Source organism: Rhinolophus ferrumequinum, chromosome 26 (genome assembly GCF_004115265.2).
Source record: "Rhinolophus ferrumequinum isolate MPI-CBG mRhiFer1 chromosome 26, mRhiFer1_v1.p, whole genome shotgun sequence".
Taxonomy (NCBI): domain Eukaryota; kingdom Metazoa; phylum Chordata; class Mammalia; order Chiroptera; family Rhinolophidae; genus Rhinolophus; species Rhinolophus ferrumequinum.
The window spans coordinates 9,873,705-9,886,002 of NC_046309.1; the positions used below are offsets into that span (position 1 = coordinate 9,873,705).

Below are 12,298 nucleotides of genomic sequence, written 5' to 3' on the forward strand. Positions count from 1 at the left end.
CAGCCCAGTCTCTGAGGGCATCGATTTTAGAGATAAAGATTTCACAGTGAGAGAGAAACCAGTCATCACTTAAGAAGGGGCTCCTTTGCCCCTTTGCCGCTGCAGTGCGTCCTGGGGAGACACACCGTCTCCTATTAACTCGCAGCCGGCTTTGTGTGTGTGTCATCCAGCCGGTGGGGGGGGGTGCTGGGCGCAGCGCACAGTGTTCCCTTCTCAGTGCAGGGTAATGTTTACTTCCCAGCGTTACTGGGAAGGCATCCTGTGTCACTCCCACCGCTTCTGGCGTCCTCTCCCTCCTCCCTCCCCTCCTGCTTCTCCTCTGCCTCCTCCCCCGTTCTCCCTCCTCCTTGCTCCTCGCTGCCCCCTCCCCCGTGTGTCCAGCCCCCAGTGCAGCCCTGTCCTGGTGCCTCTCCTTCTCCAGGCTCAGCAGCACATCACCGCGGACCGCACCGGGAGCCACCGACGGCAGCAGGCCTACATCACGCCCACAATGGCCCAGGCTCCGTACTCCTTCCCACACAACAGCCCCAGCCACGGCACTGTGCACCCCCACCTGGCTGCCGCTGCCGCCCACCTCCCCACCCAGCCCCACCTTTACACCTACACGGCGCCCACGGCCCTGGGCTCCACCGGCACCGTGGCCCACCTGGTGGCCTCCCAAGGCTCGGCGCGTCACACCGTGCAGCACACTGCCTACCCGGCCAGCATCGTCCACCAGGTCCCCGTGAGCATGGGCCCCCGGGTGCTGCCCTCGCCCACCATCCACCCGAGTCAGTATCCAGCCCAGTTTGCCCACCAGACCTACATCAGCGCCTCTCCGGCCTCCACTGTCTACACTGGATACCCACTGAGCCCCGCCAAGGTCAACCAGTACCCTTACATATAAACACTGGAACGGGAGGGGAGGGAGGGAAAGATGGCCGAGAGGGGGTGGGGGGAGGGTCCTCGTGGGAGCTGGGCTTTTTATACTGAAGATGCCGCACAGAAACAATGCAAATGGGGCAGGGGAGGGGGAACGGGGCAGGGACGGGAGGCAAATGAAACTTGAACTAGGAAGTGGGAGGACTTAGAGCAGAGAACATTTTAAAAAGGAAGGGATTGGGGGGGAGGGGAATCTATGCTTTTTATTTTTAAAAAGAAAAAGAAAAAAAAGAAAACGTCAATAACAAAAAAACATAGCTCACGAACCCATTCTGCACCAAACTGGAAAGGAGAAGAAGAGAGCAACGGAAGATTCTGGAAGTGGGGGGGGCCCCAGTTTTTGAAGAACTTTATGAACTTTTCAAAGATTATTTTCATATGGCAGCAAGTGACATTTAAGAATTTGCTGTCAGGGGACACCTGATATGAAATCCAATAGATTTTTAATTATTGAACATAAGAATTAGGGATTTTTCCAGAACTCAAAAGGGTCAGCAGCTCTCTAGAAGCTCAGGCCGTGGCCTGAGGGGTCTGATATTTGGGGGTTGATCTGGGGTCGGCAAAGCCCAGTTCTGGCTCATTCACCAGGACTGATGCGGGGTGGCCAGGCTGAAGGAAGACTTTTCCCCTCCACCCCAGGCCCCAAGAGGGCACATTTTCTCTTTCTGAGTTCTCTGGATAAATCCCTAAGCAATGTTACGCCTCAAATGTCATTAATAATGTGTGTTGCAAACTTGAGGGTTTTTTCCTTTTCTGAAGGTTTATTTTCTCTTGGAACCAATCCCTAGTCACGTAGCGTAGGGCTCACGGTCATTGCTGACACCCTAGTGGAATGTAGCACTCTGCACCCTTGTTTTCTGCTTTGTGTTCAACTCCAGTGATACCAATAGACTATTCTCAGTGTAATTGCACAAAAAAAAAAAAAAAAAAGTGATATAACATAGGCAAGTAACCAATGTGGTGGTCCAGGCGTGTGCGCGTGAGCGAGCGCGTGTGGGGGTGCGTGCGGCCGCCGCCCTCCCCGTGTCCCTGGGCACGCTGCCGCACTCTTGACTCTACACCATTCCCTCCTAGTGCCTTACCGACGACAGACGCGCGTGAGGGTTTACTTCCATGGTACTCCAAGAAGCTGATGGAAGCGAGTCGGAGCCTCTCGGCTCTTCCTTTGTGCTGTTGTAACATTTTACTCTGGTCTTTCCTGTTTTCTTTTTCTTTTTTTAATTTTAAGTTCATTTTGTTTCAATCCCCGTTGTCTTTCTTGGGCCGTTTGCTACAGAAGGCTATCAGGGAGCTGGCAGGGCTAGGAGAGCCCACCGGTCTTGAGAGGGACATGACAGATGGATGGTCGGGGTTGAATCTGATGGCGATGATGGTTTCAGTTGACTTCTATTTGGAGTCAGAGCAAGAGAGACTCCCCACCCCGCACCCTCACCGCACTGTTCCCCCAGTTCTACCGGTGCGGTCAGCTCTGCCAATTGTGGAACTAGAGGTCCCCTCTCAGTTTTAGGAACGCTGGTCTTGCCAGGTGGCTGCCTCCTTCCTGGTGTGGAAGGGACAAAGGAGGCAAGGCTGCCTCCAGCCTCTAGGCCGGGCACACCCTTCCTGTCGCTGTCCGGGGGCTGGAGAGGAGGCCTGGTCCCCAGCCCCATGTTCTCAGACTTGCCCCATGCGTCACTGTCAGCCCTGCCCCTCTCTCCTCTGGTTCCCTGGCTGTGTTTCGCTCTCACAGTCTTGCTGGATCCTTCCCTCCACATATACCATCAACCCTTGGTCACTGCAGAGTCTTTCCTCACATTACCCATGTCTACTCACAACATGACTTTGTTTTGGTTTTCAAGGGCTCTGCTGGGCAGAAGGTTGGAGGGACACTTATGAGGGTGATCGGGGGTCTCACACTGCACCTTGGAAAACTCTCCCACCGCCAGTTACATTTCCAAAGAAATACTCCCTTTGCCCTCTCGCACCATTGATACATTCTGGAAGTTTTCTCAGGCTTTGAATCTGCTGGGTGGAGGGTCTCTCCATTCACAGTAAATTGCGCTTAACACACATGAAGGTTAGGAGACTAGCTGATCACAGAAGGCGCTTTAAAAGGTGGTCCTAATTGTTTGACTCTCAATGCTGAGTACTTAACTAACCCCAAAGCCAAGTTTCCAGAGTGCAAAGAGGTGGCTCCCCATTTCGGCACTCCACCTCATCTCCCGCTCCCTTCCTCACTGCACAGCCTCCCTTAATGATTTACTGTGAAAGGTGTTTTTATAGCGATACCAGATCTAATTCAGTGAGGAAGCCAAACCGTTTCCTTAGCTTTTAGCTGTGAAATGTGAAATAACTCTGGAAATTTCCCCTCCCCGACCCTAAGTTCTACTTACCTTACAAAGAAATCGGTCCCCAAACTGGAGCCAGCTTAGTCCAGTCCTTAGGCTAAAGGGAAGGACACCATGACCCCCCGCCCGGTACCCAGTGGGATGCGATGGGCCAAGATGCCCTTCTCGTGGTGCCATGATCCATAGTCTGTATCCTGAGGTGGGGAAGTGCCATCGTTCTGAGACAGCAGGAAGATGGCCAGTCCAGAGAGGGTGTGGGGTCAAGTGGAGGACGCAGGAGCCAGAGTCCTCCTGGGGCCACACCAGCCTAGAAAACCCGTCCTCCCCGGACTGTGGGCAGCCAGATGGCAGCAGAGCCCAACAGACGTCCTCATGGCCAGTTACACACGTCTCGGCTGCAAATGAGCCTCTGTTTGCCTTAGTGGGTGGCATCCTGGATCCCCTGGCACACAGTTCACTTCTGGCCTTTTCTACATCTGCTCTTGCACAGGGAAAGACAACAAACATGGCCTTCCATTTTAAAGAAAATGATTTTGTCTACTAAGTTGGAAGTCTCACTCTTTTACCTGACATTTTCTTTCCTTCCCTTCCAGATCAGGAATGAAAGTTCCATGCTGCTCATAAAGATAATATTATTGGACTAATTATTTTGGTTCGTAGCATTGTGATTATTTTCATTATTAGCATCATGTGGATATTTTAGTTGGGGTTTGAAATGCACATTTATTCCGTGTATCTTTGTGTTTTCTCTTTAATATTTAAACTTATTTTATTATATCTGTGAGTCTGTGAGTACACAGAAGGGACATACGGATGTCCAGTTTTGTCAGACAGAAAAAAGGAAAGACCCAGGAATTAGGAAAATTGTTTCTGTCATCTCTATTCCACTAAGAGCTGTCAAGAAAGATCCGACACATAGCAAACGTTTGGAAAATCAAGGCCTTTGTCTCTGTACAGAGAACACGGGCACGACCAATATTGTACATTTCTAGATTCTCAGTGGCCTGGAAAGAGGTCGGAGGAGGCATCACACGGGCTGCCGTGCTTTTCTCCCACATTCCCTGTGCTCTCCTTGCTTCTGAAATCTGCTAACTAGACCCTTGGCCTGCCTCACATCTGCTATTTACGTAGCAAGCAAAACAAAAACAAAAACCCTCTCCCCAGAGCTGACCCAGCCCATTTCCCAAATGTCCTCCCATTTCCCATAATGCACCAGGAGTGTGGCTTACATCCTTCAGAGTAGAGGCAGTTGTCCCCTCCTAGAAGCCACTGGGTGTAATGAGCTGATGTAAGGTACCAGGCAGGTGGTACCGTTCCCTGAGAAATTTCAGCCTCACGTTGCCTCCTTCCTCTCACTAACCACACTTCTTCTGTCTCTCCCTTGCCCCCAGTGCATCTTCTTGGCACACAATTCTAGGGACAAACTAAAGAGCCTGAAAAAGGCGAACTGATGGTAGGAGGCCAGAGGACACTGACAAAGTCTAGCAGCTCCCCAGACTACGGGCCACAGCCCCCCCTGAAATCATTGGCCAGAAAGGGGCACAGCAGGGCCCTCATGGCCATCCCCACTGGGCTCCGACTGCACCCCTCGGTGCTCTGCACTGTGTGTGATGGACTTTAAACCAGCTTAAGGTATCCACACGCTGCCCACCGAACCCAGAAAGTACGGCCCTGGGTGAAGAAAGGCTTGAAATGGCTGGCTCCGCTGAAAGGGAGGCAGCAGCTTGCACAGGGAGATGTCACGCGGTAGCCAGTCCGCAGACACTCAGCCAACATTAGTGCACCCTCCCCGCGCCCCACCTGCCTCCCTCTTCCAGTCCCAAGCACAGAGCTGTGGGATCTGAAGCCCCCAGTGAGACAGGCCGGCCCCCGCGTGTGCTCGTTAGCACTTGCCCGAATCTGCCATCCTGTCCTCTACCTCGGAATAAAAGGCTGCCCGTCCCTAGAACCAAGCTCTCAAGTAGAGGGATGCCAACCGAATCTTTATTTAGCCCTCAAATAACCTAGAACATCATCTGTTCTTTAATCGGCTCCATCCTTCTTTGCTGAAGAAACATCGTTAGAGTAAGAGGGGAAGATTTCCAAGGACAGGTCAAGGAGAACCGTGCAGTTCGGAGCCTGAGGAACCACAGGTTGATATGCTCCTGCTCAGTGGGTCGGTGCTGACCCATCTGGGTGTTTGCACCCGTGTCTCTGCGCTCAGGGCCTCTTTCATGACGTTTTAGCTGTTTCCAAGGGAAGGGGTGAGCAGGCCGGTGGGTGGGAGAGTCTGAGGCTTGATGCCAGTTATTACTGTGAAGTGGGGCATGTGGCTGATTGAATTCAGAGGGAAAAGAAGGGTTGAGGCAAACCGACGGTTGGGTTGTCTCCTGGACTGTACTTGCATTCTGGCCTTCCTGGCGGCTGAGTGGCTTGCAGGCTGTGGGAGCCAGCTGGCCTTATCCTCTTCACCCTGGAAGACTCATCCCGCCCAGACACCAGATTGTTGGATGTGAGGAAGGGAAGGCGAGAGTAGACAGCTGCTAACAGGCTGATTTGCCTTGACCGGACCTTTAGAATTGCAAACACTCATTTTTGAACAAGCTTGTGGTGGAGGACTTGGAGTTGTGTGAGTGTGTGTGAGTGGAGCAGACTTTCTTGGAAACCGGAGGAAGGACGTGAGGAGGCTTAAGGCGCTGTAACTGGTGGGCTGTGGTTGATGAAACGAGATGCGTCCACAGGCAGACTCGGCTGTCATTCCAGATTCTCTGTCCGGTACCGGGGCCAAGGTGGGCTGTGGGGCTCTTGCTGGCCTGCCCAGTAGCTGCTAGGACAGAAGAAAATAACCAGGAGCCCTCAAGTAGCAGAGAGAATTCAACAGAGAGGCAAAGATTCCTTCCGCAGGCCTCATCTGGGACTTCACAAGGCCTGCGTAAGCGATTTTGCCATGACACATTCCAGCCCCAGGGCCTTTGCATGCTTCTGGCCTATCTCTGTCTTTTCTTTCTGGTGAATCTTACAGAGTTCAGATGGGGAACCCTCCAAATTGAGCAGGCCAGAGATGTCCTTACCAAATTGGAAACGAAGGTGAAGCTGTTCCTTTCTTTAGCCAAAGAACCCTTCTCAAAGACACCTCCAAATATGGACAAAATGGCATTCATTCCTCTCTCCTTTCTGGGCAACAATGACATCGTCAGTGATGCAGTTCCAGTTACCCTCTCCTCTTTATCCTGACTTGTATTTTTTTTTATTGCATTTATTTCAAAACTGTACTCGTCTTTCAAGAGAAGTGGAGACCGGTCACCCTAGCACTGCTGCTATTGGGAGCACTGTGTGAGCTTAACAGGTCTTGGTGTCACCATGGGTGTGACCGAAGCAGACCCGCCATGAAGTTTGGCTGCGTCGCGTTTGGGTGCATGCTGGAGCTGGGCTGGGGTGTCAGTGATTTTCCACTTTGCTGCCTTCTAATCTCCATCCACTAGACGCTGTAAAATCTTAGTCGGGCTACTAGAGAATTGAAGGTGGTGAAATGACATTTAAATGCAATAGAAATCTTTCAAAGGCTTTTGGTGCCACTGTTCAGTAGAGTAACCCAACCTGTGGAAGCTTCTCAACATCTTGCTTGCAGCTTCCAGAAGTTCAAGAGAGCCCGCTCCAAGCCAGTCTTTCCCTTCAGACTCTGAGAGTTTCCAAAGAAGTGACCCTCGGCAGGGCACACTTTCTCAGGATACCTGTACCAGCGGGATCTCCCTGAGGCCCCCAGCTCGACTCCCACAAGCCTTTGAGCGCCCCTCAGCTCAGACCCTGCATTCAAACATTATGTTGACTAGCTCTTATTTGGTGAAACATGCAGAGTCCCTCAAGTAAGTGACAGCCAACATTTGTTGAATGCTTTTGATACGCCAAGCCCTGTGTGAGGGTGATTTCGTGGAGCCCTCAGAGTCACCCCATTTATGATGAGGAAGCTGACGCCCTAAGACAGTAGCATGTGTTCAAGGAAAGAAAACGTAATGGCGGTCCGAAATCTCCACATTTCCAGTGAAATTTTTGTTAACGAGGCCTTCACTGAGCTATGCTTTTGTTTCTCTTTTAATTATCAATGCATGGCCTCGTGTTTCTGACAAACCATTTAACGATACTCCCTTGACTGTGTACCAAACACGGTGCTAAAAGTTGCCCACTGACGATCTTGTTTAATTTAGTCTTCATAATAACCCTGTGAAATCAGCAATATTAGTCTCTTGCAGATGAGGCAGCTGGCTTGGAGAGCTGGTAACCTGCCCAGGGGCACGCAGCTAGTAAGGGAGCCAGGCCTCGAAGCTGGGTCGCCTGGCTTCAGAACGGAGCTCACAGCCGCTCGCCGCGGCTGTCTCCTGTGCATAGATACAAAGAGAGGCCTGGGAGGAATGTGACCCCACGCCATCCCTGCCCATGTGTGGAACTTGCCACAAGGTGTGTGAGCAGAGGGAGTCCTGAATTGGGTGCAAGCAGAAGGGGCAGAATTAGTTTGACTTGTTAGAGAAAATGGTAGGAGTTTCTTCTGGTTCATAGTAGAAATCATTTTAGATTCCTTTCCAGTGTACCAACTAGCTTTAGTAGTGCTGCTAACAGACTCTTACGAGAGTGAAGAAAAAAAGTGTTTTCTTCTTTAAAAAAAAAATAATTTTTTTCTTGCTTATAGTTAATTCTAGAAAAGGCAATACTAAAGGTATATATTTTTTTCTAAATGCTATTTTTTACTGCACTGATAAATATCATAACAACTCTGGTCTCTGTAATTGATCCACTCTTCAGCTCTGGGTAGAACCAGGTGCAGGATTCACACCAAATTTGTAAATACCGTGTGTGGGTCTGGTGTCCAGGAACCTTTTTCTTTGTGTTAAAAAAAAAAAAAAAAAAAAAAAAAAAAAAAAAAAAAAACAGGAGGAGAAAGACAAGATGACTTTTAGAAAGAGGAACAAAACTAAGTTTTCTCTTGAGATAGCCTTCTCAAAGACATGGAAAGCAATAGTTGTGTAAACTGAGGAAACCAGCCAACTTTTAAGACTTAAGGAAGGAGAGTCTCTTGCTGAAGTATGGGATTAATAGTAATTAATAGAAACAGAAGCACCTTTATTATGGTTGAAAGGTGACAGAATTTAGAAAAGTTTAGGACTAGGTTTTTAATTTTTTAGAAAACTCTTGTTATGAAACATCTCCTTGGTTGTTTTGGATGGGTTTTTTTTTTTTTTTTTTTTTTTTGGTTTCTGTTTTATTTTAAAAATGTCTTTAGTGACTGGCTCTAGGCTTGTTTACCTAAATTCTTAGGTAGTTTACACAAGTTCTAGAACCTTCTAGAACTTGAACTCCATTGGAAGCAAACCCAACTAATCAGAATTTGAGATCCTGGTTGGTTTCAATAGATGTTCTGGAATTCTGACAGAACACCTACAGATTTTTTTAAAGAAGGTTTTAGATACATTATCTTACACAAACTGTGACCTAATGGCAATAATTACCTCAAATGTGGGCATTCATCCTGGTTTTAGCCTTTTTTGAAATCATGTAGCCAGCTTGATCTTGGGATTTAACAGACTATGAACTCCGTGTGGGCTGAAAATGATTAATGCACACTCTGGTCACTGTTGCTTAAGCGAATTCTGAAATAGCTAATCTTACAACAAACATTATACCAAGGCAAAGATTATACTTTGTGTGTTATAATCAAATGTGATATTCAAATGTACATGTTAAGTATATATGTTTTTAGCTACTGTAAAATGCTGTTAGCCTTCTAAAATACCGGAAGAGTCACATTTTAAATGCGTAAACTAAATAATTGACTGTGGATACTTAAGCATATTTCTGGCTACATTTTATAGTTAAAGTGTTTTATAGTTTACATTTAAACTGGTACTTTTTGAAGAAAATTTCTGTTTATAGCTGACATCTTCAAACCCCAGCGATTGCCTCTTTAGTTGGAGGCCATGTCCCCCCAAGGCAAGTATGTTCTACCCATACTGTTGTGTTGTGTAGCCCAACACCAGCATTTCCCGCCATGTCATTGGTTTCCATGTGAACTCGAGAGAATGTGAAAGGATTTCCAGGTTAAGTCCACAGCCTGGGCCAGATGCGAAGACCTCATGCCATGTTGTATCAACACTTGTCTTCAAAGCCTTCTCTTTGACATCTTGGAAGAGGCAGAGAGAACAGATACCTGGTTTGTTGATTTTGTCCTGATTTGAATGTTTAACTTATTAACTGATCCACTGACTCCCAATCACTAGGCAGTAGGAGACACTGGGATTCAGGGGGCCCGGAATGTTTCTGGGCCCCCTGGCGGCTGTTTCTGGGCCCCCTGGCAGTATTCTGATCGGTGTTTTGCAGGAGAGAGTCACACACCCCTACGCCCATATTCATTGGCTAGGTTTTCCATACATCTGCTGTCATTTATTCCTTTGCTCCTTTAAAACAAAATGATGCAAAAGGATGTGTTTACTTTCTACACTGTGTCAAACTTAGATTTGAAGCCTAGGTCAGTGGGGTGGGGGGAGGCGCCATTCCTTCCTAGAGATTATCAGTGCTGCTGAGGAGGGGAAGCTGGGGAACTGAGAGGCAGCCGGGGCCTTTGAGACCCATCAAAGTGAAGACCGTAACTGTAATGGCAAGAGAGACGTTTCAGAGGGAGGGCCCCACTGTCATGCAGGAACAGACTGGAAAATGCGGGTTCCTCTAAGAGTTTTGGTTCATTTTTTGTTTTGTGAGGAGGACCTGCTAAAGGGCATCCCTTTAGCAGATAAGACCTTGAAAACTGCAAAATACCTGGGACCAGGGAACTGTTTGTGCATTGTTGGTTTTGTTTTGTTTTGTTTTTAAATGCGTTTCCTTTTTCCCTGTGAATTCTGTTGGTAGTCTGTTTTTATTACAGTTTTTTGTTAGAAATGTTACTGTAAAATATTTTTCATCTCGCCCCTCCTAATTCCCGCTTTCCACTGATTGGTTTTCTCCTTTGCTGTAATTAACCAAATGAATTTTATGTCCTCATCTTTGGGGCTTAACCATATTTTTAAAAACTAGAGGTATAGAAATTGGCTTTAAAAAAAAAACACACAACTAAATATACTGTATCCGGAAAAGGGCTCCGCCATTGCTCTGTAGTTTCCTTTCAACCAGTCCTGGAGCTGCCTCCCGTCCTTATGTTGGGTCACTGTCTCTGTGGCCACCTCAGCCTCTGCCCTGCTGTCACCACAGCCCCACGCCCAGGTACCCAGGCTTCCCAGGTAGCTCTCAAGAGCCAGGAAGCAGGTCCCACTTAGCCTTGTGAGTGGTGGTCTTACTTCCCTGTTAGATATTCTCCTGCTTGGTTGAAGGGGCAATGGACTTATTATTATTATTATTATCGTATTATTATTATTTTAATAGTTTGGCTCAGGTTATAAGGAAGAACTTGGGAAGTGAAAAGTGACTTGACCGTGCCCATCCTTTGTAGCTTCCTGTGACTTCTGAATGGAACAGAAAGCGTCCCCCACCCCACTCACCCCTGCTCCCTTCCAGGCAGGTATTCCTGTGGGCGCCGCCGCCACGTCACATGGTTTCTCCCCACCCCGTCACTCTCCTCACTTGTGTTACTGCTCATTGAAACTTCCTTCCACGGCTTTGCCAGGGCACAATCATTTCTGGCCCCCAGAGCATGTCCTCATCCTCTTTGTGTGCGTCTTTTTAACCAAATGAAGTAGACCAGGAAGTCACACTTTGGGGCAGCAGAATGTCTAGTTTAGTAGAATCACTGTATAGATATAGATGTTGATATATATGTTTGTGTATATATATATCAAACCAAATTCCGGATAGGAGAAGTATAGCTTTACGGATGAGGAGGAAGTTGGAGTCCGAGTGGGCCTAGCAGAGGAGCCGGGGCGGCCCCAGGCCGCACCTTCCACACCCGGCCTGAGGCGGGGCTCTGCGCACCTTGTCACTCACCTCACCACAGTGGAGGCAGGTGGCCCTGAAGGTGCCACTGCGCTCTCTGGGTCCCCAGCATCAAGGGCATAGATGAGGGCGGGAGGGAGGCAACAAATCAGAATGACTGGAATTTTCCATCCTGTTTTGCTTTGACCACATGTATCGAGCTGCCGCCTCTGATATTATATCACGTTTCCGAAAATGGTATCCATTAGGATGGAAAGGGAACGGATCTGTAGAAATGTTTACCTTTCAACTGCCCATGAATTTAGTCCACTCTGGATAGAAAGACTCACTCCCCGGAATGAGAACAGGGAAGAGGAGACCTGGTGACGCTCGCTCACTAGTCCAAGGGACATGGCTCCCTCCCCAAGGTCATCTCGTTCTAGATCTTTCTACCAGGTCATCTCAGCTCAATAACCCTAGGAAAGCCCTGGTCTGTTGTGTTCCTTCACTGTACGGTTTCTGTAATAAAAAGTGTTAATCCACGTTAATCTTTGTGAAAATTATTGCGTGCAACAGTATTTTCTCGTGTACCTCTTTTTCCTATGTGAATTGTCCCTCTTTTCTTTTTTATTTATAAATGTCTACTTTTTTTTTTAAAGACAAACCAATGTGTCGTAGACCTCTATGTAACCTACTCCTTAGTCTCATATTATAGGTATGTTATAAGAATGGATATTTTACTTGGCTTTAGAATGTTTTACAAGAAAAATAATTCTTAACTGATCAAGTCCTTGCTACTAAAATGCTTGTGTTTTTCATCATGACGTCGTGTGCTTCTAAATTAATAATCATTTTCGTTGTAGAAAAATGGAGTGAATTTATATTAGTCTTGGAAACTAATAATAGCATTGTAAATTTATGAGATGATTTTAACAGAAAAAATTATAGAAGAATATAGTTATTTTAATTGTAATATTACTAACTGTAGGGTGAGAAAGGGGGGGTCCCGTTGTGGTGAACTATGTTATAGCTTGTTACTCACAGTTTCTTTTTGATCATTTTTTCGGTCTCTGAGGTGAAACGAGTTATTAAAATTTGTAAACTCACATATGCATATTGTATATGTGTAGAAATGTAATCACACTTTGTCTTGGAATTACATTAAACTGTTTGGAGTCACTGTA

The 12,298-nt window shown here is 47.5% G+C and overlaps 1 protein-coding gene across 8 annotated transcripts in view; it reads left to right on the forward strand.

Moving 5' to 3' along the window:
- HIPK2 (homeodomain interacting protein kinase 2) overlaps positions 1-12,298 on the forward strand; it is a 172,065-nt gene extending 159,767 nt beyond the window's left edge. For all 8 annotated transcript variants that reach the window (XM_033098886.1, XM_033098889.1, XM_033098887.1 and 5 more), the window contains exon 15: positions 422-12,298. In XM_033098886.1, the coding sequence (XP_032954777.1) occupies positions 422-886 (465 nt within the window). In that variant the 3' untranslated portion in view covers positions 887-12,298. The remainder of the gene's footprint in view (positions 1-421) is intronic.